Consider the following 24,913-nt stretch of genomic DNA (forward strand, 5'->3'; position numbering starts at 1 on the left):
GGAGTTGTCTTTATCACTTATTAATCCTCACAGTGTTCCTATGAAACTTCTTAGCAAGTCTGATGTATTATTTTCAGTTTAAGGACAGGGATCATCATTGAAGGAAATAACCTTTGATACCAGAGTTTTGAATAACCAGTCTTTTAAAAAATTTATTTTTTTATTGAAGTATAGTTGAATTACAGTGTTGAGCGGTCATGGCTCACGGGCCCAGCCGCTCCGCGGCATGTGGGATCTTCCCAGACCGGGGCACGAACCCATGTCCCCTGCATCGGCAGGCAGATTCTCAACCACTGTGCCACCAGGGAAGCCCCATCCTTTCTATTCTTGTATGATGCTTTTCATAGTCTTTACCAGTGCACAAAATTTTATATATATATATATATATATACTTAAAAAAAATAAGTTTATTTATTTTATTTGTTTATTTTTGGCCGCGTTGCGTCTTCATTGCTGTGCATGGGCTTTCTCTAGTTGCGGCGAGTGGGGCTACTCTTTGTTTCAGTGCACAGGCTTCTCATTGCGCTGTCTTCTCTTGTTGCGGTGCATGGGCTTCAGTAGTTGTGGCTCGTGGGCTCTAGAGCACAGGCTCAGTAGTTGTGGTGCACGGGCTTAGTTGCTCCATGGCATATGTTCGATCTTCCCGGACCAGGGATCTAACCCGTGTCCCCTGCATTGGCAGGCGGATTCTTAACCACTGTGCCACCAGGGAAGCCCTATATTTTTAAAATTTATTTTTTCACTTTTTTATTTTCTGCCCTTCTCACTAGAATGAATTCCATTAGGTGCAGGGACTTTATTTTCTCACCACTTTATCCTTAGTGCCAAAGCATGCCTGGCACATGGTGAGAACTTTCTATTCACTGAATAATGTGTAAACTTATCACGTTCCAAGAAGGTCCATTGGAATCACCATTGGAAGTATATTCCACTTACAGGTTAATTGGTGGAGAATTGATATCTTTTCACTTTTCGATCTTTCCATTCAAAGGATGTGGCATTTTCTCTTTATTGTTTTATTTTATGTCCTTCTGGGGGAAAAAAATCTTCTTGTAAGCCTTGGACATTTCTAGTTACATTTATTGCTAAGTATCTGAAGTTTGTTCATGGTTTCTTCTCTTGTGAATAGAGATCTTTTAATTTTTATATTATATTTTATTTGTGGTTTTAGTTTATTTGTGTTAGAAGGCCTGTGTTCATTGTGGGGTCTCAAAGGGAGGATCTATTTCCTTGCCCTTTCCAGTTTCTAGACCCTGCCTACATTCCTTGGCTTGTGGCCCCATCCTCCATCTTTAAAGCTCATCAGTTCAACCTTAAGTTTTCTCTGGCCCTGATCTTCTTGTCTCCCTCTTTTAAAGACCCTTGTCACTGCATTGGGCCCATCTGGATAATCCAGGATAATCTCCCTATTGTAATCACATTTGCAAAGTCTTTATGCCATGTAAGGTAACATGGTTACAGATTCCAGGGACTAGGATGTGAACATCTTTGAAGGGACCATTATTCAGCCTACCGTACTTGTGCTTACAGATATGTAGAAAACGATTAGTTTTTCTATGTTCTCGTCTTTGGGTGCATTTTGCCAAACTCCTATTATGTTTCTGTCATTTTCAAACAATTGCATATTTGTTTTTCAGTTGTTTTTTAAAATTTACTGTCAGTTGCATAATTTGTTCCCTTTCTTTCTGGTATTTATAGCTCATTTTTTTCCTTGCCTCATTCTGCATTGTCTAGAATCTCCTGACTAATGCTAAATAATAGCTGTGAAACCATGCATCCTTGGATTGTTCTTAACTTTATTAGAAATTGTTTAACCACTGAGTGTGGTGGTTTCTAATAAACATTCTTTTAAATCAAGGAGTTTTTTATCAAATTAAATCCTAGTTTGCTAAGATTTTTAGGCAGGAATGTACATTAGATGTATTAACCATTATGATTATAAAAGTGACCATATGGTTTTTCTCTTTCAATCTATTAATAGCTTTCCTAGTAATGATCATCTCTGTATTCCTGGAGTAAATCTCCCTTGTTTATAGTATATTGTTCTTTGAATGTACTGCTGACTTCTATTTGTTAATATTTATTTTTGTATTTATATTAATAAGTGAATTTGGCATAGTGTGTTTAGTAATTGGTTGTGTTGTCCTTGTACACCTTGGGCATTATGGATTATCCAGTCATACTGAGTGAATTGGGAAACTTTCTACCTTTTTGTATGGTCTGGAACTGTTTAAATACTACTGAAGTTATATGCTTTTTGAAAGTCATAAATGTGAGTTTCCTTGGGCCACTACTACTTGTCTCTAAAACCATCTTCCTTAAAGGTTGCTTTATCCTGAATCATCCATACTTTATTCCTTACTCTGTCTTACAACATTTGAAGAATAGCTTGTGACCTGTGGAACAGGTTTCCTCTGGGCAAAGCTGCCCCATCCATAAAGAGGGGTCACATCTATCAACTAGGCTTCATTCATAGGAACCTGTTGGTCCAGGGGCTTACACAATAAAGGTTTGGCTCCCATGAGATTTTCTTATTTTTTCACATGCTTTGGGAGTTGTCTTTATCACTTATTAATCCTCACAGTGTTCCTATGAAACTTCTTAGCAAGTCTGATGTATTATTTTCAGTTTAAGGACAGGGATCATCATTGAAGGAAATAACCTTTGATACCAGAGTTTTGAATAACCAGTCTTTTAAAAAATTTATTTTTTTATTGAAGTATAGTTGAATTACAGTGTTGTTTGAATAACTAGTCTTTATTTTAAAAAGCTTGGGGGAATGTGCCTCTGTATTATATGGTACCAGTACTGAACTATATTTTGGATTCATTACCATGAAATTGAGCAGAGACCACTGAATGCTTCTTTGATCATAAGAGATGAGAAAGCCCAGACCGAGAGGGACCACTCCCTCCTTTTCATCATGAAAAGCCTGACTGCTTGAGGTAGCCTTTTTCATTTCCTCAAGGAGTAATTCTCCGTTCTCTGCCAAAATGTTACTATCAGCTCAGAATTTCAAACTGATGCTTGTTTGTCTAAATGAGGTTGTCCAAGGAAGGACAATGAGTCGGTGTTTTAGCTTAGTAAACCAAGAGAATTTGCAGTGAATCGACTTAAATAATTTTTTAAGAAGAATTCTCTGACTGCGTATCTTTTGATCTTAAATCTTTCATCAGGACTGTGTTTACATAAATATAAAAATGGTGTTTCTTGGACTGCTACCACTGATTTCTAAATTAAAATACTGCTGAAGTCATCCTCTGTAAATGCTTATCCTTGGAATATTGTTCAATTAAAAGGTAGTATTTTGGTATAAGGTGTAAGTTGATTTCTCATTCTTTTCCCCTTGCAGTAAAACAGACCATCAGTAACATTTCAATATTTAATGAAACCTGCTTGAGATGGAGAAGTATGAAGACAGCTGATATAGAGGAGATGTATTTAGTAAGTTACTGAAAGTTACTCTGTTTATAGGTGTTTGTCTTGTGTGGGAGGTTCAAAAAATATCAACAAACCAAAAAAACTACTTACATAGCGGCCGTTATCAGTGGAAGATTTATAGTGACAATTGCAGTAAGAAACAAGAAAGTGGGAACTTCTGCTGCATATTTGAAGACAGAGACCTTGGGGATTGATGAGAAAATCATGAGAGGTTCTTTGTGCAACATAGCCTGATGCAGAGCTGATGTTCAGGCAGTGTCATGGAAGGAAGCCAGTGGCTTTTGCACGTGTGTGTCTCTCCACACCAGTGCCTCTGATCAGGGTCTGAATGTGTTGCCTGGAGAGTCAAGGGGAACTTCTAAAGCTAGATGTGTTTGTGAGTAAGAAAGGTAAAGACCATGGGATGAGCTGCTACTAGAAGCAATTAAGTAGGAAGAAAAGTGCATCTATTGGCCCAGGTGCTGGGATGTTACAGTAAAGTGTAGGGAATGTCAGAAGGGGGCGGGCAGAGGAGAAAAACTCTTCCCAGGTTTTACCAAACCGACTAGGATTACCCTAATGCAGCTGTCCCCAATCTTTTCGGCACCAGGGACCGGTTTCGTGGAAGACAATTTTTCTACCGCCAGGGGGTGGGGTGATGGGTCCGCCACTCCCCTCATGCTGTGCGGCCTGGTTCCTAACAGGCCATGGACTGGTCTGCGGTCCGGGGGTTGGGGACCCGTATCCTAATGCACCTTCTGCTCTGGAAGAAGCCTTAGTTCAGATTCTTAATTTTCTTTCTAAGAAATTGTTCTTTAGTCTTGCTCCTGTGGTTTTGCCAACAGACTTTCACATTGGGCATGTGCCGTTACATGTGTGAGAACAAGAAAGAGAAAGTTGTCGGTGTTGGGGCCTCGAGTTTTTGATTTCAAAATATGTTTATGATACTGATAATATTGTAATTACAATATTTATGGTATTACAACTCTAATATTTGCTTTCTGCCATATTTCACTTTCTGAAGGAACTTTAGAATCAAGAGTAAGAGAGTGTTAGAGAAAGGGTAGGTATCCAGGCATTCAGAGCCTTTCAAGCTAGCAATTCACCTGGTGAACTTTTCTATGTTTTAGTTCCACATTTGGGGCCAGAGATGGTATCAGAAGGAATTTGCCCAGGAAATGGTCTTTAATATCACTGCCAGCAGCCAGGCTCCTGAGACGTGTTTGGACCTGAGGCCAGGTACCAACTACAGTGTCAGCATCCAGGCTTTGTCTTCTGAACTTCCTGCGGTCATCTCCCTGACAACGCAGATAACAGGTAAATCTTGAATAACAGCATTTGGATGAACGAAGTCACTGCAGAGCTGTATAGGCTCAGATAAAGAGGCACACTATTACTTTCTGTTTTTATATAATGAACTTTAAGAGAAAGAGGAAGAAGGACATGAAATTGGAGAGGGGAACTAAGGGGACTGCAGCCTGAACTGCAATGTTTGATTTCTTAAAAAGGTACCTGAAACAAAATAGGAACATTGAAGAAATCTGGGTAGTGTGTACATGAGTGTTGGTTAAATTCCTTCTGGATATTTGAAATATTTAAAATATTTCATACTTAAAAAGAATTTTTCCTATTACTCTTTCTTTCTCAGTAACATATTTAATTGTTATTCTGTTACAAGTACCTTAAGAGTAGGTTACTCTCAGGGAAAAATGACTGGCAGTCCCACTTAAGTCCCCTAGAAAATTCACTTTCCACACATTTTCTCATGTCTCCTCAAATCTGTGATGCTCACTCCATCCCCCAACACGCACACTCTGAGCTAATATTCAGACTATTAACGTCTTGTTTCTTATTTCACTGAGGAATTAGAAGTAATCAGGTGAGGGGGTGGTGATGAGATGAATTGGGACACTGAGATTGACATATATACACTAATATGTATAAAATAGATAACTGATAAGAACCTGCTTATAAAAATAAATAAATAAATAAAAATTAATTAATTAATTAAAAAAAAAAGTAATCAGGTGAGGACTTTCCACTCCCAAATCTCCCATTGTTGCCTTCATGCAGAACCTATATTTTATCTTCTCTTATCCCCACTCCTAAGGCGAATCCTCCCTCAACCCCGTCATCCCTTCTTGCCTCATCCTCAATTCCCTCCAGTAAAGAATTAGTCCCAACACTGCACAAGCATGTTGTAATATCTCATTTTTAAAATGAAAACATAGAAAAGATAAACACACTTCTTTTTTTTTTTTTTTTTTTTTTTTTATGGTACGCGGGCCTCTCACTGTTGTGGCCTCTCCCGTTGCGGAGCACAGGCTCCGGACGCGCAGGCTCAGCGGCCATGGCTCACGGGCCCAGCCGCTCCGCGGCATGTGGGATCTTCCCGGACCGGGGCACGAACCTGTGTCCCCTGCACTGGCAGGCGGACTCTCAACCACTGCGCCACCAGGGAAGCCCAAACACACTTCTTTTGATCCCATATTCCCTCCAGCTACTCTGCCTTCTCTCAGCCCCTCTTTACAGTAAAACTCCTTGGAAGAATGTTGTGTAGGCTCCACATCCTTACCTCCTCTTCTTTCTTTAACCAGTTCCAGTCCAGAGGCATTTGTCCTCAATGCTTTACTGGAAGTGTCTCCATCTCCACTGCCCAATTTTGTTCTTATATGATTTTCTGTACAGCATTTGGCATTCCATCCTTGAAACACCTTTTCTCTTGGCTTTTGGATCCTTCTACCTTGCTGGCTGTTCCTTCTCAGTTTTTTTTCACTAGGTCCATCTATTGGGTTGGCCAAAAATATCGTTTGGGTTTTGCCATAAGAGCTTCCAAAGAACCCAAATGAACTTTTTGGCCAACCGAATACTTTTATTGATGCCCCGCCCCTTGCCTCTTCTATTCCTTTTTCTTCATTATTTACTCTTTCTGCCTAGGCGATCTCTACCAGTCTCATGGCTATAAACATTACCTATGTGCTGAGCATTCCCAAATATGTATCCTAGTCCCAATCTCTCCTCTGAGCTCCAGACTCATGTATCCACCTGTCTCCTAAACATATCCTATTGAACATCTAATAGGCAAACCCAGTAGAACTTTTGATTTCTCACCTCTTCCCTCACCCCCAAATCCATTTCCACCCAGGCTTCTCTATCTCAGTTATTGGCATTCCTATTCACCAACTGCTCAGGCCAAATTTCTAGTCCACCAACAAGCTGGCTTGTTTCTGAAATAAACATTCTGAATCCAACCACTTCTCCCCACCTTTGCCTTTACCACTAGCAACCTAATCCAAGCCAGGAACTTCTTGCTTGGACTCCTGCAATAGCATTCTAACTCTTCTCCCTGTTTTCACGGTTGCCTATCACCTGCTGCCCTAAGTCTTAATCTTCACCATAACTTTAAAAACATCACTCAAAGTGTCATACTGAATGAAGTAAGTCAGACGGAGAAAGACAAATATCATGATATTGCTTGTATGAGGAATCTAAAAAAATGGTACAAATGCACTTATTAACAAAACAGAGTCACCGATGTAAAAAACAAACTCATGGTTACCAGGGGGAAAGGAAGGGAGGGATAAATTGGGCGATTGGGATTGACATATTCATACTACTATATATAAAATAGATAACTAATAAGGACCTACTATATAGCACAGGGAACTCTACTCAATACTCTAATGACCTATATGGGAAAAGAATCTAAAAAAGAGTGGATGTATATATATGTATAACTGATTCACTTTGCTGTACAACTGAAACTAACACAACGTTGTAAATCAACTATACTCCAATAAAAATTAATTTAAAAATGCGTATAAGAACATGTCATCCCCAGCTCAAAACAGTCCTATGAGTTTGCATTAGTGTTCTAACGGAATCCACGTTCCTTACCATGGAACATGGAGTCTGGCCCCTGCCTGCCTCATTGACCTCATCTCTCTCTGCCCTCTCCCTTTCTCACTAAGCAGCAGCATCCTTCCTTGCTATTTCTCAAACAGACACTCTCTCCACATGGCTTCTTTATAATCACTCAGGTTTCTGCTCAAGTGCCATTACCTAGAGAGCCTCTCCCTGCCCATCCTTTCAAATATAATCTCCCATTTTTTGCCACCCCATCACTCTATCCATTTCCTCTGCTTGAATTTCTTCATAGAACTCATTTTCAGGACTTGTATTTTTAAATTTACTTGTTTATTTTCTTTTCCCCTACCAAAATAGGAACTCTTTGAAGACAGAGATTTTTGTCTGTGTGTTCTACATTGAATCCCCAACACATAAGGACAGTGTGAGCATACATAAGGACAATGATAGCACAACAAAAGAATATTTTGGTAATGAATGCATACGAGGGCTAACCCCCAAATGGCCAGTGGGTGGTATTGGCATTGAAGAAATGCCTGGTTAGTTAATAAAGGCTTTAGACCAAAAAGAGTTCACCAACTTTGGGGCTGGAAAGAGATGTTCAATTTGAGCATTTTTTCCCATGGTGACTTATCTAAATGGATAGCTATTCAGTCTCCTACTCTTTGGTCCTTCTCATGTTTTGATGGTTTGCATTGCTGATTCACATTAGCATTTCATATTTTTTGAGTTGGGGAGAGGAAGTTTCATCTTGATGAGACACTTCTACCTTGTTTTGTATGCTAAATATTGCCCCATAGCTCAAGCACCCTGTGTCTGTGTTCATGGCCACCAGGGGACACTGTTGAGCTGTTTAAGTTCATTGAAACCATGACTGCATAGTTTTCACTCTACTTTAAAGAATTAGCAATTTTTAAAAAGTGTGAAAATTCAAGTTGTTAAGATCTTATGAAAGAGTAACTAAACAAATAAAATAAGAACAAACCCCAAGCCCTCTCTTTAATAAGAGAACCATATACTGATGTGAAGAGGTATGCCTGTTTGCCTAAGATGTGGCTTTGTTTCAGCAAAATTGTGAACTTTTGAATTTTACCAGAAATGTGAGGCAAGGGGTTTGGACGTGGAATACGCAGCAGCTGATTTCCCAGAAGAAAAGTGAATGGAATTTCCCTTCTGAGTGTCTTACATTAAGCTAAATCTTATTGATGGGAACAGGATGAAAACGAGCGCTTTAAATATATTGCTGACCTCAGAGGAGAGTGAAAGCTTTTGGAATGTTGAAGGACAGAGGCAAGTGTTGTAGTGGCAATGGAAGAGGGTGCTGGTGAGAAAGGTGGTGAGATGGAGAGGCTATCACAGTGCTTCTGACTCATGGCCCACGTGCTTCTGCAGGCAGCCCATTGATGGGAATTCATCAGAATAATGCCACCATTTATACTCCCTTATGTAAGAACAAACTTTCATCCTTGATGTAGACCCACAGGGTCAGAAGAGCTGCACCACACTGGTTATGCTATTTTCTAGCCAAGTCAAAAAGGTCGTAGGCAAAATTTTCTGCTCGTAGAGAGAGGGAGAGAACCAGAGAGGGGGAAGTGGGGGGAGGGAGAGAAAGAGAGAGAGAGAAAGCAAGTGCCTGCAGGAATGTAAAGATAAACCACTTATTCCACACAATGTGGTGATCATTTGAGGTTGAATGTTTATTGTGGAACCAAGAATGCTGGAAGAGAAAAGGGAAATGAATATGTAAAAGAAATCATTCCTTCCCAAGTCCACCTTCAATACCAAGGCTGGCAATGTACATGGGAACTTTCCCATCTCTACTTGCATTCGTAATAAGAAAAACAATGTACTTTTTCAGATGTTCAGGAAAGCCACTGAAAACACAGGTATGTCCCAAGCGTTCTCAGGCTATCCCTCTAACAGAGAGGTCCAGTCAGGATAGCTCTAATTCCCCCTGCAGGGCTGGGGACCACTGCCCCCTCCTCTGACCCCTCCTCTCTTACTGTTAAGTGTCCTTAGGAAGGACCGTGCAGGACCAGGTGTCTTGACGTTCTTTTGCTGTGAGCTTCTCTTCCACAAACCATCCAAGGACGGTGCAGTCCTGTGTCCTCAGTGAGGACCTTGTCTTCTCAGGCTGGTTGCAGGGTACCACACTGATTCCTGCTGTTTCCCCTGGCTCCGAGTGGGTGGGAACTGCCCCGGAGGTTAGGAGAGGAGCTGGCCTTCATCCCAACTGTTTTTTTTCGTCCAGTCTCTCTCGAAGTCTTTCACGGACGCAGGTTCTTTGACATCTGAGGACCTAATGTTAGGTCAGGCCAGGAGGGAGGCACACATGTCCTTCCATACCTCCATGGGCCACCCATTCCTCTCATCCTCAGAAATCTCCCAACTACTCTCCAGCTTCAAATCAAAACCTTGCGTCTCAAGGAAATGGCTCTATGGGGATGGATATCTCCCCACTCTTCTCACTGAAAGCATCTGCATCCCTGCTGAGGCCCCACTGAGACAAGATGGTACACCACAGAGGAAAATGGGCTGGATGTGTTATGTTCCTATATTAATGCTAGCTTTTTACAAAATATGGATGGGAAAGTTTCTTTATATCAGAAGCCTAAAAACCAGGGTTTCTGTGTGTTATAGAAGTGGGGGAAGGGTATGCTGCAACTTAACAATTTAATTCAATGAATACCTATTGATTGGTTATGTACAAAGACCGGTGCCAAGTGCTGAGGGGCAGATAAAGATAAAAAGAAGATTGTTCCTTCTTCCTGGAAAGCCAAGTCTCATAACCTTATTGATGGGGGAGATGCAGCTCACCTTGCGATATCTGATGACTTATGGTGTAAGCTCCGTTTGCTCTATTGCCATCAATTTCAATTTATCATGCCTTGAGTGGGGGCCGTGGTCCAGTTGGGGAGATGCTGAGGATTAGAAAAGAACCATTGGGTGTCTTTATTTTTATATATTTATTTATATGTATTAGTTCCTTGCATTTACTTGAAGTTTATAGCATAAGGTTGAGACCTTTGTTTAGATCTGGTGCAGATAAAATTTTCTTTTACTTTTTTTTTTGGTTCATTTTAATGGGTTTTAGAGGAATTTTAACACATTTGCACTTCTGTTACCTCCTTCCTCTCATTGATTTTAATAGTTTGCCTACATTAATGGTTTTAATCTTTTGTTATACATATTATACCCCCAGGTTATTTACTCTTTAACCTTCTTGTCAATATTCTTTTTGACATTTAGACATTTTAAGTTTTCATGTAATCAATTCTATTGATTCTTTTATAGTTTCTGCCTCTGGTCATGCCAAGAAAAGCCTTCCCCACCCTGAAAATCGATCAATAATTTTTATTCTCTACTATTTTCAAATGCTTCTTAATGGTTTTGCTTTTCACATTGAAGGTTAGACCCATTTGGAATTTGTTTAGAAGCGTGTATAAGGCTAAATTTACATGGTAATTTTTTTCCCCCAGATGATAAGCCAGTTTCCCCATCACCTTTGGAATGACTGTCCAGGCCACACACTATATTCTCATTTATTTATTTGGGTCTCTTTCTCGATTGTCTAGCTTCTTCCATTGCTTTGCCTATCCTGTGCTTGTACCTTCCTATTTCAGTTATTGTAAATTTATAATATATTTAATATTTTGTAGGACAAGTCCTGCTTCATTGCTTTTTTCCTGACTCTTCAAAGTTTTCTCAGATGGTAGCCTCCATAATTTCCTTTGTCACTTGCTTCTAGTAGAGAATGGATATTGTTGACACCTAGGGGTAGTAATGAGTATGTCCCCTCATCTCACATACTCAGGGTGAAAGAACTCCAGCCTAGACATGACCCATTTCTTGCCTTGGGTCTGATTTGGTTTAAATCAGTAATGAAGCCGATGCAAAGGAGAGCAGATCTGCCATAGACAGCAGTTTGGGGGATGGGAAAGAGCACCTTGGAAAATATGGCTGGAAGTTAAGGTTATTTAAACTCAAAAATGTGGCGAAGAACCAGCCTGATGAAGTCCAGGCTTTCACATTCGAGAGAAAAGGCAGATTGTTTTTAAGGTGGGGAAGGCCTTGAGCAGGCAGAGCAGAAAGCAGTCTAGAAGTCACATGTTGATGGAGTCAACTGCATGGTAGTGGCACATTTAGAGTGGCAAGAATGATGCTGGGACTGAAAAGGGGCAGCGTGGCACAGAACAAGCAGGCGATGGCCTTCCTGCCCCTGCTGAGGTCCCGCCTTCTCCAAGCTGAGCGAGCACTTTGTTCTGCTGTTCCTGGGGTGGGTGAGAAACCTGGTGGTTTTAAAAGGTTAGCCAAGAGATTAGAGGACCTAGAATTATTAATCTCAGAGAAGAGCAAACAGAGGAATAACTTGAGCCTAAGGAGAGTTCTCACACAGAAAAGAGTAAACAGTTAATCTCCCTCTGGGCTGAAAAGAGGAAATGTGTGATAAAAACCACTTACTTTACTGTGATGACAAAACATCATGAATGAAAGGGCATTTCATTGCTAGCCTGAAGGGCTGAGCGCAGAGATATAGTAAGTCCCCTACATATGAACCTTCAAGTTGTGAGCTTTCAAGAATGAGAACGTGCGTTCGCATGTCCAATCATGTAAGTTAGTTCACGTGTCTGGCATACATTGTCACATGTGTGCATCCTCTACAAGTGGTTGTGCTTTTGCGTACTTTACTGTACAGAACTGTATAGAGTACAGTAGTACGGTATCTTTATTTCAAGCCCAGGATGACCAGAAGCAAGCGTAAAAGCCGCGGTGATGTAGCTGGTACTGCTAAGAAGTGCCAGGAATTGGAGGCCCAGAGAAAGGATGAAGAGAGACAAGAGGAAGAAGAAGTAACTGAAGAACTGAAGAGATTCACAGCACAGGAAATGGCAAGGAGATTTCCTTTATGTGAGGAGGCACTGTTAGTTTTTGAGGCACAGCACCTGCACGTAGAATGGTACACGAAGGTTGCAACAGCCGTTCAGGATGCAATCCAGTGCTACCATGTCATCTATGATGAAAAAGAAGAGCTACTACCCAGATATCACTGGATCGTTTTTTCAAGAGGGTAGATAGAATTGAATCCAGCAAGGAGCCAGAACCTGTGCCATCAACGTCAGGCGTGAGCGAAACTGCAGCTCACCCTCCGTCTCCTGTTGCTGACGATCCTTCATCTCTACCATCTCCCACCCCCTCTCCCTCCCCCAGTCAGTAACTCTTCTTGCCTGTTCACTCGATGCCAGGCCCTGGATGCCAGCTGTTGTACTGTACTACTGTACTTTTCAAGGTACTGTACTGTAAGATTAAACATGTTTTCTTCATTTTTTGTGTTTGTTTTTAAGGCATTATTTGTGTGAAGAGTATTATAAACCTATTCCAGTACAGTACTATATAGCCGATTGTGTTAGTTGGGTACCTAGGCTAACTTTGTTGGACTTACGAACAAATTGGACTTACAGACTCACTCTTGGAACGGAACTTGTTTGTATGCAGGGGACTTACTGTACTCAAATGCTCACATTTCCCTGGGGAACCTGGTGGGGGCTTTTTAAACTGCATTTTCCCCTCTCCCCATTACCGCTGCTGGAAGCTGGCCTTTGTCTTCCTCAGGGGTGTCAGTTATGGAATCTATTTCTGGACACCTCTTGGAAACAGCGTAGACCTTCAACACTGTAACTGTGAGGTCTTAACTGTAGGTGGGGGATTGTTCCCTAACAAACCCACGGATTTATGGAAAACATAATTTGTGTGGCGTATCTGGGTGACTTTGGAAGAAATTCTAGTCTTAGCACTGTTTAATAAGAGCTATAGGGGACTCTCACTCGTCCACCTGGTCTTAGATGCCTGGGTTTCCCGGTGGTTGCCCTAGGCCCTCATCTCTTCTCAGATGCATTTATACCTTCCCCCTGGGCAGCCGTAGCCTCTTCTGTTGATGACTGACTCCATATCACCATCACAGTTTGCTCCTAAGCTCTAGACCTGCAGACCTTGATGAATGACGTCACCACTAACTCAGAGGCCAAAACCAAAGCCCAGATTCCTTCCCCTTCCTTATCTTCCACCACCTTCTGTTCCATCTCTGCCCCACGTGTCTCCTCCATCTGCCCCCTCTTCTCCCTTCCGACTGCCATCACTCGCTTCAGACCTCAGGCCCTTCTTACCTAGATTTTGGAGAACCCGTGCTTTTGCTCTTTTCCAATTCATCCTTCCAACAGGTGATCCAAATTGTATTTCTAAAATACACATCTGCTAAAAATCCTTAGATGGCTTCTCATTATTTCTAGGACCTCAGATCTGACCTATACTCACATGTCTCACTTTATTGCCCACTTCTACCCAGCTGGGACTCAACCTATTGGACACACTGAACTCCTGCAGTTCTGTCTCTGCCCGCACTCTCTCTCACCTCCTGCCCCTGCGTATGTCTGTTTCTGTATTTGATAGGCTCACCCCCCGCCCTTGGTGTTTTTCCTCTGCACTCCCACCACCCTCTTGTGGAACTTTATCGTAGTTCCAAGCACTGCCTGTTTATAAGACTTTCTCCACTATTAGACTCTGAGCTCCTGGAAAGCAGAAACCATGTCTTCCATAGCTGTTTCTCGCAGCCTCACACAGAGGTGCATAGAGGTGGCTAATAAATATTTGTTGAAAGGCAGTGTATGAATAACATATTCAGTAGAGCTTTAAAAATTATCTAGGAAGGTCTAAGTTTTTATTTATTATAATTTGAATTGAGAATTTCCACCCCAAAGGTATTTTCTAATTGGGTAAATAGAGTCTTGAGTGTCTATTTTGGCCTCTTAGTCCTAATTTCACTGTGGCAGGATTCAGAGGAATTTCAGGGGAGGGGGGGTTCATATTTTATTCTTTCTCTTTCTCTCTTCCTCCCTCCCTTTATAAATCTCATCCACTTGATAGCACTGTGGAGAAGATTAAATGAGACGAGGCATATATAGGACACATCTATATATGTGTTGTGTGCCCAACACATGTAAGCTGTGTTACTCACAAGGCAGAGTGGCAGCTGGTACATTTATACCATGAATATAACTCCCAGTTAGATGCTAGAACACTGGTGTCAACCAATCAACCAACTTTCTCCTCCCTGTGGAATATCTATTTGGGAAATCTGGTTGCTGGGGAGAGCAAGATAAGGACAGACAGCTGTGTGATTAGAAAGGATCTAGAAGTCTAGGGAATTCCCCGGTGGTCCAGCGATTAGGATTCTGTGCTTTCACTGCCAAGGACACAGGTTCGATCCCTGGTGGGGGAACTAAGATCCCATGAGCTGCACGGTGCAGCCAAAATATATATATATATATATATATATAATAATAAGAATAATAAATAAACTGTTCCTAAAGGATCTAGAAGTCTGATAAGCTGGTCTCCCCACCAAATAAGAACCTACTTACCAAGTTAATTGAAATGTCCACAGCATCCACCATCTGTCAGTGCTGGGGCATCATTTTTTTTAAATTGTAATAAAATATATACAACATAAAATGTACCATTTTAATTATTTTTCAGGACACAATTTATTGGCATTAAGTACATTCACAATGTTGTAAACCGTCACCATTATCTATTTCTAAAATGTTTTCATCACCCCAGGCAGAAACTCTGTTGACCATTAAGCAATAACTCGCCATTTCCTACACACCCCCTCAACCCTTGGCAACCTCTCATCTATTTCTGTCTCTATGGATTTACCTGTTCCAGATATTTCATGTAAGTGGAATCATGCAATAGTTGTCCTTCTGTGTCTGGCTTATTTCATTTAGCCTAATGTGTTCAAGATTCATCCATGTCGGAGCATGTGTCTGAATCTGCTCATCTCTTCTTACATGAAAACTTTCCCCTTGATGCCCCATGAGGACCACTTTTCTCGTGCTTGTACTCGTTCTGATCATACCCCCTTTCTTCTTTTCAACATGTTTTCAGAGCCTCCCCTTCCAGAAGTAGACTTTTTCATTGTGCATGGAGGGCCTTTACCACGCCTGAGACTGAGGAAAGCCAAGGAGGAAAATGGACCCATCAGGTCAGTAGAGTCCTCTTTTCCATGGCTGCCCAGTGATCTCCATGGAGTGTTTTGAAAACTTTGGTTTGAGTGAGGAGGAGACTTCTCTTTAGGTGGCTGCACTGGAGTAGTTGAGTCAGTGCAGTCAGTGCCTCATTGTTTGTTTCCTTGGGTACAGACTGGGCCTTTAATTCCAACTAGCACCCTCCCTAATGAGTAGAGAGACTTGTAAAGGACCAGAGACAAGCATTTGGTCAGCTGAGCTCGCGAAATTAAATCCGTTCCTTTGGTCATTAGATGAGCACTGGTTGGGTGCCCGTGACATGTCGGGCTATCACTTTGCTCGCACGCCTCCAGATACATCCTTTAGTGTGGTGGATCAGGAGCATCCTTTCATTTACCAAAGACAGAATGTATTTTCCTTTATTTAAGGATGATCTTGGGGGGGCGTGCTGCTTTCTTTTTTATTTATTGAAGTATAGTTGATTTACAATGTTGTTACAATCTCTGCTGTACAGCAGAGTGACTCAGTTATACACACAGAGACATTCTTTTTTTAAATATTCTTTTCCATTATGGTTTATCACAGGATATTGAATATAGTTCCCTGAGCTATACATCAGGACCTTGTTGTTTATCCATTCTAAGGTAATAGTTTGCATCTACTAACCTCAAACTCCCCGTCCATCCCTCTCCCTCCCCCACTCCCATGTGTGTAGTGATTTCTGGAAGAGTCATTTGGATAATTCTTTTAATTCATTCATGTATTGAGATGTAAGCAAGACACTGCATTGTTAACAACTGCTTCTGGGACTCCAGGTGGTATTAGGATGGAATTAATTTACCTCAGTTGCTGGACTACCTTGTGTGCAATTAAGCTTTTTATTTACAAAGGTCATGGCAGGATTAGGAAAGCAGAATTATTCCCTTTTTAGAGAGGAAAATTGAGGTTTGCCTGGAGAGATGATTAACTTACGGACAGTAACAAATCAAGGAGATGGCAACAACCTGTTTCTTTGACCTAACTTACACTGCCTGTGTCTCTCCTGACCCTTCAGTCTAATGACCCTGCTGTACAATCAAGGTAAAATTCGTGAGGTATCACAAAACTATAAAAAAGAAAGTCTATCGATACTATGTGTGTCCATTTGTAATGAAACTTGAGCTTTTTGTGTCTATTAGTTTGAGTTCGGTAAGTGCTCAAAAGTCTTTCCAGGCATGGATATGGTCTAAGTTGTTCTGTTTCTTGATTCCTGACAAGTTACTGGAAGGCATTGTAATTCTGTTGCTATAAGAATAACAGAAGTTGTGATCTCACTGCCTGAGAGAATTTGCAAGACGTACGTGATATTTAGGCCAGATGATTATGTAAGGCAGAAAGAAAAGCCAAATGACAGTCTATATCCTTGTGGCTCTGTGCCGGCCAGTGCCTCCAAAACAGGAAGTGGAGATCTGTGAGTCATTCAAGGGAGGGTAGTGGTGAGAAAGAGGGGAGAAGTCCTTCCAGAGCAGTCATGCTCTAAACAGCCACAACTGCTTCTGCAACGTCATCAGGGCTAATTACCAGCAGGCAACTGGGGGGTTTTCTTGGCCCGACTACCTGGTTTGAGCTGGGGGTAGCAGCACCGCCAGTGTGTGACAGGCTGGAGTCTGCCTTGTACATTGTCAGGGGACAGTGGCTTGGGCACATGGTGGAGCAGGGGCTCTGGGGCCACACCTCCCTTCCTTAGCTTGGTGATCTTGGGTGGATGATGCAGCCTGTGGCTGGGCTCTCTTAATGCTAGTGTCTCCCACACTTGCCAGATTACAAGTGTACCTGGGGTGCTTTATCAGCTGTATGAATTCTCAGACTCTACTGGAGATTTTGATTCAGTAGGTCTGGGATGGGGGCTGGGAATTTGTACAGTTGTCAAGCAACTCGGGTGATTATGATCATGCTAATTGGGGAGACTGCTTTATGCATCATGAAGGGTACCTCTACTGGGCAACGTTCGGAACCAAAAGAGTTCCGGTGAGCCTTGAACTTGCACTTGAATATCACCACCTACGTGGAAAGATGAGAGGGACTTGAAGATGTGCTTACAGACAGCATGGAGTCTGCTGCCTATTTACTTTCTTACCTGCAGCCATGATTCATAGGGATGTCTTCAAGTCCCCAGGAAAGTTTGTTGTTATAAGTGTTCCATTGTCAGCAGTGGAGGCTTAGGAAATGTTTACTGGTGATGGCAGTGACAACTCATTGCCCTGCAGGCTTTACTTTGTCCCTTTTGTAGAAAGCCCTATGCTGAAAGTGAACCTAGAAACTTTGTGGAAATCAGGGGCCTGAGGACACCTAGGAATTTGGGGAGCCTGGTTGGTGGATAGTTTCCAAATCCAACACCTGCTGTTGGGGAGGACTCACTTTTCTTGACCTAGTAACTCATGAGCTCTTAGAAAGCAGGAGATGGGGCATTAGAAATGTGGAGCAGGAAGCGTATACTTATTGGTAAAATAAAATTATGTGTGCTAATGAGTTTTGGAAATTACCCTAATCGTATTTGGTGCTGATGCATGTTTTTCTTCTTTACTGAAATTTCAACTCAAGAAACATTAGTGAGGAATGAGTCACAGACAAAGAGCTGTGCAAGGATTTGCAAAGATACAAGAGTAAATCATTCAATAAAGACGCAGACGTAGAGAATGGACTTGAGGACACAGGGAGTGGGAAGGGTAAGCTGGGGCGAAGAGAGTGGCATGGACATATATACACTACCAAATGTAAAATAGATAGCTAGTGGGAAGCAGCCGCATAGCACAGGGAGATCAGCTAGGTGGTTTGTGACCACCTAGAGGGGTGGGATAGGGAGGGTGGGAGGGAGACGCAAGAGGGAGGAGATATGGGGATATATGTGTACATATAGCTGATTCACTTTGTTATAAAGCAGAAACTAACACACCATTGTAAAGCCATTGTACTCCAATAAATATGTTAAAAAAAAAAAGCACCCCTATGAACTTAAAAAAAAAAGAGTAAATCATTCGAATCCCTGCTATCAAGGCTGATAGAAAAAGCAGACATCCCAACACCTACTGTACTAGAAGGCAGGAGATGAGTCCCGAATAGATAGGAATAAAAAGAAAGGCGTGATTCATTCTGAGTGTTTTTTTTTTAACATCTTTATTGGAGTATAATTGCTTTACAATGGTGTGTTAGTTTCTGCTTTATAAAAAAGTGAATCAGCTATACATATACATACATCCCCATAGCCCCTCCCTCTTGCATCTCCCTCTCACCCTCCCTATCCCACCCTCTAGGTGGTCACAAACCACCTAGATGATCTCCCTGTGCTATGCGGCTGCTTCCCACTAGCTATCTATTTTACATGTGGTAGTGTATATACGTCCATGCCACTCTCTCACTTTGTCACAGTTTACCCTTCCCCCTCCCCATATCCTCAAGTCCATGCTCTAGTAGGTCTCTCAGAGTGTTTTTGTTCTTACACTTCCTTTCACTGACAGATTTTCTATTTGGTGGGATAAATAATACTAAAACACATGACAAAAATGACACCTGATTGCTAGTGTGTTTCTTTGTCCACATCTAAGGAACATATGAGATTTTCCCTTTCCGGCTCTTTCAGGATATTGTCAGACTAGATGAACTCATGGTGATCTGTACTCCATGCTTCTCATTCATTTCACAGGAACTTTGGTATCAATACGTGAACTGGAGGGAATGTAAATCACATGAGTTCCGTTTTAGGTACCCCATGTGATTGCATGGAGCCTTTTTGCAGACTTAGTGCATTAACTCTTGTAGGCATTTGGCCTCCATGTGACTGCTAAACCCTTTCCACAGCTGGGCTTTATTTGCCCATGTGAAAATCACTGATTAGATCAACTTTAAGACACATATACTCCAGGCAGTTATACGTGCAGCAGCTTCTCCGAGCTAAAGAGGATTTACCGGATAGCCATCTGCAGCCAGAACTTGGAGAGATCCCTCACCCAGTGTCATCTGGCATTAACACTGTTGGTTCCAACTGGAGTTCCATGACTGTGGGAGCTCTCAGACCGTAAATCCCGCACGGGCAAGGACTTTTATCCAGTGTTGCATCTCCAGTGTTTAGAAAAGTGTTGATCTCATAGCAGGTGCTCAACAAATACGAATAAATGAATGAACGAATCCCCCAAGCAAGGATCTGATAGACATTTTCTTTTCTCTTCCAGTTCATATCAGGTGTTAGTGCTTCCCCTGGCCCTCCAAAGCACATTTGTTTGTGATTCTGAAGAGGCTACCTCATTCTTTAGCAATGCTTCTGGTGCTGATGGATATGTGACGGCAGAACTGCTGGCCAAGGATGTTCCCGATGATGCCATGGAGATATCTATTGGAGACAGGCTGTACTATGGGAAATATTATAATGCACCCTTGAAAATAGGGAGTGATTACTGCATTATATTACGAATCACAAGTGAATGGAATAAGGTATATTTCTTTAAAAACTCTTGTGAATTCTATATTTTCCTCTTCGTGTGAAATTTAAATATTTGAACATTTGTTTTCCCAACATTTCAGATGAACACTGCTTGTAAGAACAATAAGAATGTGTTGAATCTTTTCACTTTATAAAGGATGGGCAGGTGAAACCTTTTTGGAGGTTGATATTCTGAACTTGCTGGGGGACCTGTTTGGACTGAACTAGTTTGGGTTCTCCTTAAGCTTCACGAATGCCCTCATCCTATTGCACTGCTGAAGCCTGAGTTGGACAGGAACATCTAGATCTTTCTGTCACTTCCCCGTACTCCTGCCAGTCTGCTGCCTCTCCTCATTCTCCAGGAAGCCAGCAGGAGGGGCAGATTAAGCTCAGCACTATTTTCTGGCTCTATTTTCTGCTTCCGTTATCTCCTTGGCTATTGCATAAGCCTCAGTCTCCTCTCTCCATCCTTAGAAAGGCTATGTTTTTCCAGTGCTGGTTCTTTCTTGAGACATAAAATGATATATTCATTACAGAATGAATAGATGGGGACTTCCCTGGCGGTCCAGTGGTTAAGACTCCGTGCTTCCAATGCAGGGGGGGCGCGGGTTTGATCCCTGGTCAGGGACCTGAGATCCCATCTACCGTGCGGTGTGGCGAAAAAAAAAAAGAATGAATAAATATAATGAGCTGGACAAGCAGAATAGCAAGAGCTGGATGGGTCAGTCAGAGGTGGAAGATCTAGAAGAAACATTGTGATGGTTGCCCCAGGAGGACTCAAGGTTTGGTATCAATTCATATCGGTTGTTAATGGAAACTGGAAAAAATAATATTAATAGAAACATCTCTTGACTGATGAATTTGAGCCATCTTGCGTGTAAGGTTCATCACATATTTAAAACTGAAACACGCAATTAAATTCTGTATAGGACACAAGTCAAATGCGCCATTATCATGCTTGATATAAAACTAAGAATATGTCCAAGTAGCAAAAAGTTCTGGTGATGTTTTGTGGCAATTATGTAGGGATTAACAATTGGAAGACTAAAGTCCAGAATATATTGCCCTGAATTTGTTCCAAAGGTGTTTATGACTTAGACAAGGCCTCCTTGCTGGAAAATTACCCAGAGATCCTGACTTGGTGTTTCTAGCCATAGACAACACTGGCAGTACCATATGTGTGCAACTTAGAGATTGCTCAGAGAGCTGCTGTCTCAGATTGAGACTTTGGTCTGGGAGGGTATATTAGTTATCTTGGGCTGCCATTTCAAAATACCATAGACTGCATGGCTTAAACAACAGACATTTATTTCTCATTGTTCTGGAGACAGGGAAGTCCAAGATTAAGGTGCAGGCTGCTTTGGTTTCCCGGGGAGGACCCTCTTCCTGGCTTGCAGACAGCTGCCTTCTTGCTGTGTCCTCATGTGGTGTGAACTGAGTGAGCTCTAATCAGTCTTCCTCATCTTATGGACCCTGATCCCATCATGTGGGCCCTACCCTCATGACCTCATCTAAACCTAATTACATTCCAAAGGCCCTACCTCCAAATAACATCACATTGGGGGTTAGGTCTTCAATATGAATCAATATCAATTTGGGGCACAGAGGGAATGAAGTGGGAGGTTACGATAAGAATTCTAGTTTATAGGGAACTTTCCTGTGATGTCATTGATGCCTCTTTTTCATACAGCTAAGCGGAACACGTGCTTGTTCTTTGAAATAATTTATATTTGGACTCACATATTTGAATTGCTATTACTTCCCCTGTGGGTTTCAAATACATTAGTGTTCCAGTCATATTAAAATCAGTAGTGATTTATTTATTTATTTTTCTTTTTAAAACAGCTTTACTGAGATGCGATTCATATAATTCTAAAGTGTACAATTCAATAGTTTTTAATATATTTACAAGATGGTGGTAATGCAACGATCACCATCTAATACTCAGACATTTAGCAGTGATTATTTTTAATATTTATTTTTAATTGTGGTAAAATACACATAAAATTTACCATCTTAACAATTTTTAAACTAACAATTTGGTAGTGTCGAGTACACTTACACTGTTAAGAAACCAATCTTCAGAAATTTTCATCTTGCAAGACTGAAACTCTGTACCCATTAAACAACTCCCTATTCCTCCTCTTCTTCCCCAACTCCTGGCAACTACCCTTTTGCTTTCTGTCTCTATGAATTTGACTAGTTACCTTGTATAAGTAGAATCATACAGTATTTATCTTTTTGTGATTGTCTTATTTCATTTAGCATAATGTCTTCAAGGGTCACTCATGCTGTAGCATGTTTCAGAATTTCCTTTCTTTTTAAGGCTGAATAATATTCCATTGTATGTATGGACATACATTTTGCTTATCCATGATCTGTAGATGGACACTTGGGTTGCTTCCATCTTTTGGCTATTGCAAATAATGCTGCTGTGACCATGAGTGTTCAAATATCTCTTTGAGTCTCTGCTTTCACTTCTTTTGGGTATACACCCTCAAGTGGAATTGTTGGATCGTTTGGTAATTTTATTTTTTAATTCTTTTTGAACATCCCCATACAGTTTTCCATAGCCACTGCACCATTTTACACTCCCACCGACAGTGCACAAGCATTCCATTTTCTCCACATCCTCCCCAACACTTGCTGTTTTCTGTTTTAATCATGGCCTTCCTAATAGATGTGAGGTGGCTTCTCATTGTGGTTTTGGTTTGCATTTCCATAATGATTTATGATGTTGAGCATGTTTTCAGGTACTTTTGACAATTTGTATATCTTCTTTGGAGAAATGGTTATTCACGTCCTTTGCCCATCTTTGAAGTGATTTATTTCTTTGTTGTTGAGTTTTAGGAGCTTGCTATATATTCTGGTATGTGATTTACAAATATTTTTTCCCATTATGTGAGTTGCCTTTTTACTCTGTTGATAGTGTCCTTTGATGCACAGAAGTTCTTAATTTTGATGAAATCCAATTTGCTTACTTTTTCTTTTGTCGCCTATGCTTTTGGTGTCATATCTAAGAAATCATTGCCAAATGTAATTTCCCGAAGCTTTTCCTTTGTGTTTTCTTCTAAGAGTTTTAAGTCTTATATTTAGGCTTGATCCATTTTGAGTTAATTTTTGTATATGGTGTTAGGTAATGATCCTACTTCATTCTTTTGCATGTGGCTATCCAGTTTTCCCAGCACCATTTTTTGAAGATTTCCTTTGCCCATTGAATGGTCTAGATACTCTTGTCAGAAGTCATTTGAGGGAATTCTCTGGCAGTCCAGTAATTAGGACTCCACGCTTCCACTGCAGGGGGCATGGGTTCGATCCCTGGCCGGGGAACTAAGATCCCGCGTGCTGTGAGGCGCAGCCAAAAAAAAAAGTCATTTGATATATATGCAAGAGTTTATTTCTGGGCTCTCTATACTATTCCATTGGTTTATATGTCTGTCTTTAGGCCAGTACCACACTTTTTTTATTATTATTAATTTTTATCGGAGTATAGTTGATTTACAATGTTGTGTTAGTTTCTGCTGTACAGCAAAGTGAATCAGTTACACATATACATATATCCACTCTTTTTTAGGTTCTTTTCCCCTATAGGTCATTACAGAGTATTGAGTAGAGTTCCCTGTGCTATATACTAGGTTCTTAGTACTGCACCGTTTTGATTACTGTAGCTTTGTAAATCAGGAAGTGTGAGTTTTCCAGCTCCCCTTTTTGTTTTTCCTTCTGTGTATCTGTCCCAATAAACATCATTACCACGTTCCAAGTTGTCAAGACAGAAATCTAGGAATAATTCTTGTCTCCTCCCTTTTTTCTTATCGTCTTGTGCAGTCCATCATTAAATTGTGTCAATTCTATCACATTAATGCCATTTAAGATCATCCTTTCCTCTCTTTCATTAACACTGTTTAGCTTTTGACATCTCTTGTCTGACCATCAATTTTCTAACTCATTTTCTTGTCTCTTATTCTACCTATCTCCTTGCTCCAAACTACTGCCATCATGTATTTTATAAAATGCACATCTGATCAAGGCACTCCATTTTAATGAACTCCCTTCTTCACCTGGCCATTTCAATTTCTCTGTTTTAATCCACTCATTTCCCTAGTAACTGCCTTGCTGTTTGAGGTCCTTTTTCTTCCTCAGTGTCTTGAGCTATACCCTTCACTGGTTACTCTTGCGTATTACCTTTTATTTTAATTAATTAATTATTTAATTAACATCTTTATTGGAGTATAATTGCTTTACAATGGTGTGTTAGTTTCTGGTTTTTAACAAAGTGAATCAGTTATACATATACATATATCCCCATATCTCCTCCTTCTTGTGTATCCCTCCCACCCTCCCTATTCCACCCCTCTAGGTGGTCACAAAGCACTGAGCTGATCTCCCTGTGCTATGTGGCTGCTTCCCACTAGCTCTGTTTTACATTTGGTAGTGTATATATGTCCATGCTACTCTCTCACTTCGTCCCAGCTTACCCTTCCCCCTCCCCGTGTCCTCAAGTTCATTCTCTATATCTGCGTCTTTATTCATGTCCTGCACCTAGGTTCTTCAGAACTTTTTTTTTTTCAGATTCCATATATATGTGTTAGCATACAGTATTTGTTTTTCTCTTTCTGACTTACTTCACTCTGTATGACAGCTCCATCCACCTCACTACAAATAATTCAATTTCGTTTCTTTTTATGGCTGAGTAATATTCCATTGTATATATGTGCCACATCTTCGTTATCCATTCATCAGTCAATGGACACTAGGTTGCTTCCATGTCCTGGCTATTGTACATAGAGCTGCAATGAACATTTTGGTACATGACTCTTTTTGAATTATGGTTTTCTCAGGGTATATGCCCAGTAGTGGGATTGCTGGGTCATATGGTAGTTCTATTTTTAGTTTTTTAAGGAACCTCCATACTGTTCTCCATAGTGGCTGTATCAATTTACATTCCCACCAACAGTGCAAGAGGGTTCCCTTTTCTCCACACCCTCTCCAGCATTTATTGTTTCTAGATTTTTTGATGATGGCCATTCTGACCGGTGTGAGATGATATCTCATTGTAGTTTTGATTTGAATTTCTCTAATAATTAGTGATGTTGAAAAGCTTTTCATGTGCTTCTTGGCCATCTGTATGTCTTCTTTGGAGAAATGTCTA

At 41.0% G+C, this 24,913-nt stretch overlaps 1 protein-coding gene across 1 annotated transcript in view; it reads left to right on the plus strand.

Annotated features, from left to right (window-relative positions):
* SUSD1 (sushi domain containing 1) overlaps positions 1 to 24,913 on the plus strand; it is a 130,963-nt gene that overhangs the window by 87,067 nt on the left and 18,983 nt on the right. The window contains exons 11-14 of the mRNA XM_024126369.3: positions 3,353 to 3,444; positions 4,551 to 4,737; positions 15,232 to 15,328; positions 19,517 to 19,775. Coding sequence (XP_023982137.1) covers positions 3,353 to 3,444; positions 4,551 to 4,737; positions 15,232 to 15,328; positions 19,517 to 19,775 — 635 coding nt within the window. The remainder of the gene's footprint in view (positions 1 to 3,352; positions 3,445 to 4,550; positions 4,738 to 15,231; positions 15,329 to 19,516; positions 19,776 to 24,913) is intronic.

The sequence above is a fragment of the Physeter macrocephalus genome, chromosome 9, assembly GCF_002837175.3.
Source record: "Physeter macrocephalus isolate SW-GA chromosome 9, ASM283717v5, whole genome shotgun sequence".
NCBI classification, from domain to species: domain Eukaryota; kingdom Metazoa; phylum Chordata; class Mammalia; order Artiodactyla; family Physeteridae; genus Physeter; species Physeter macrocephalus.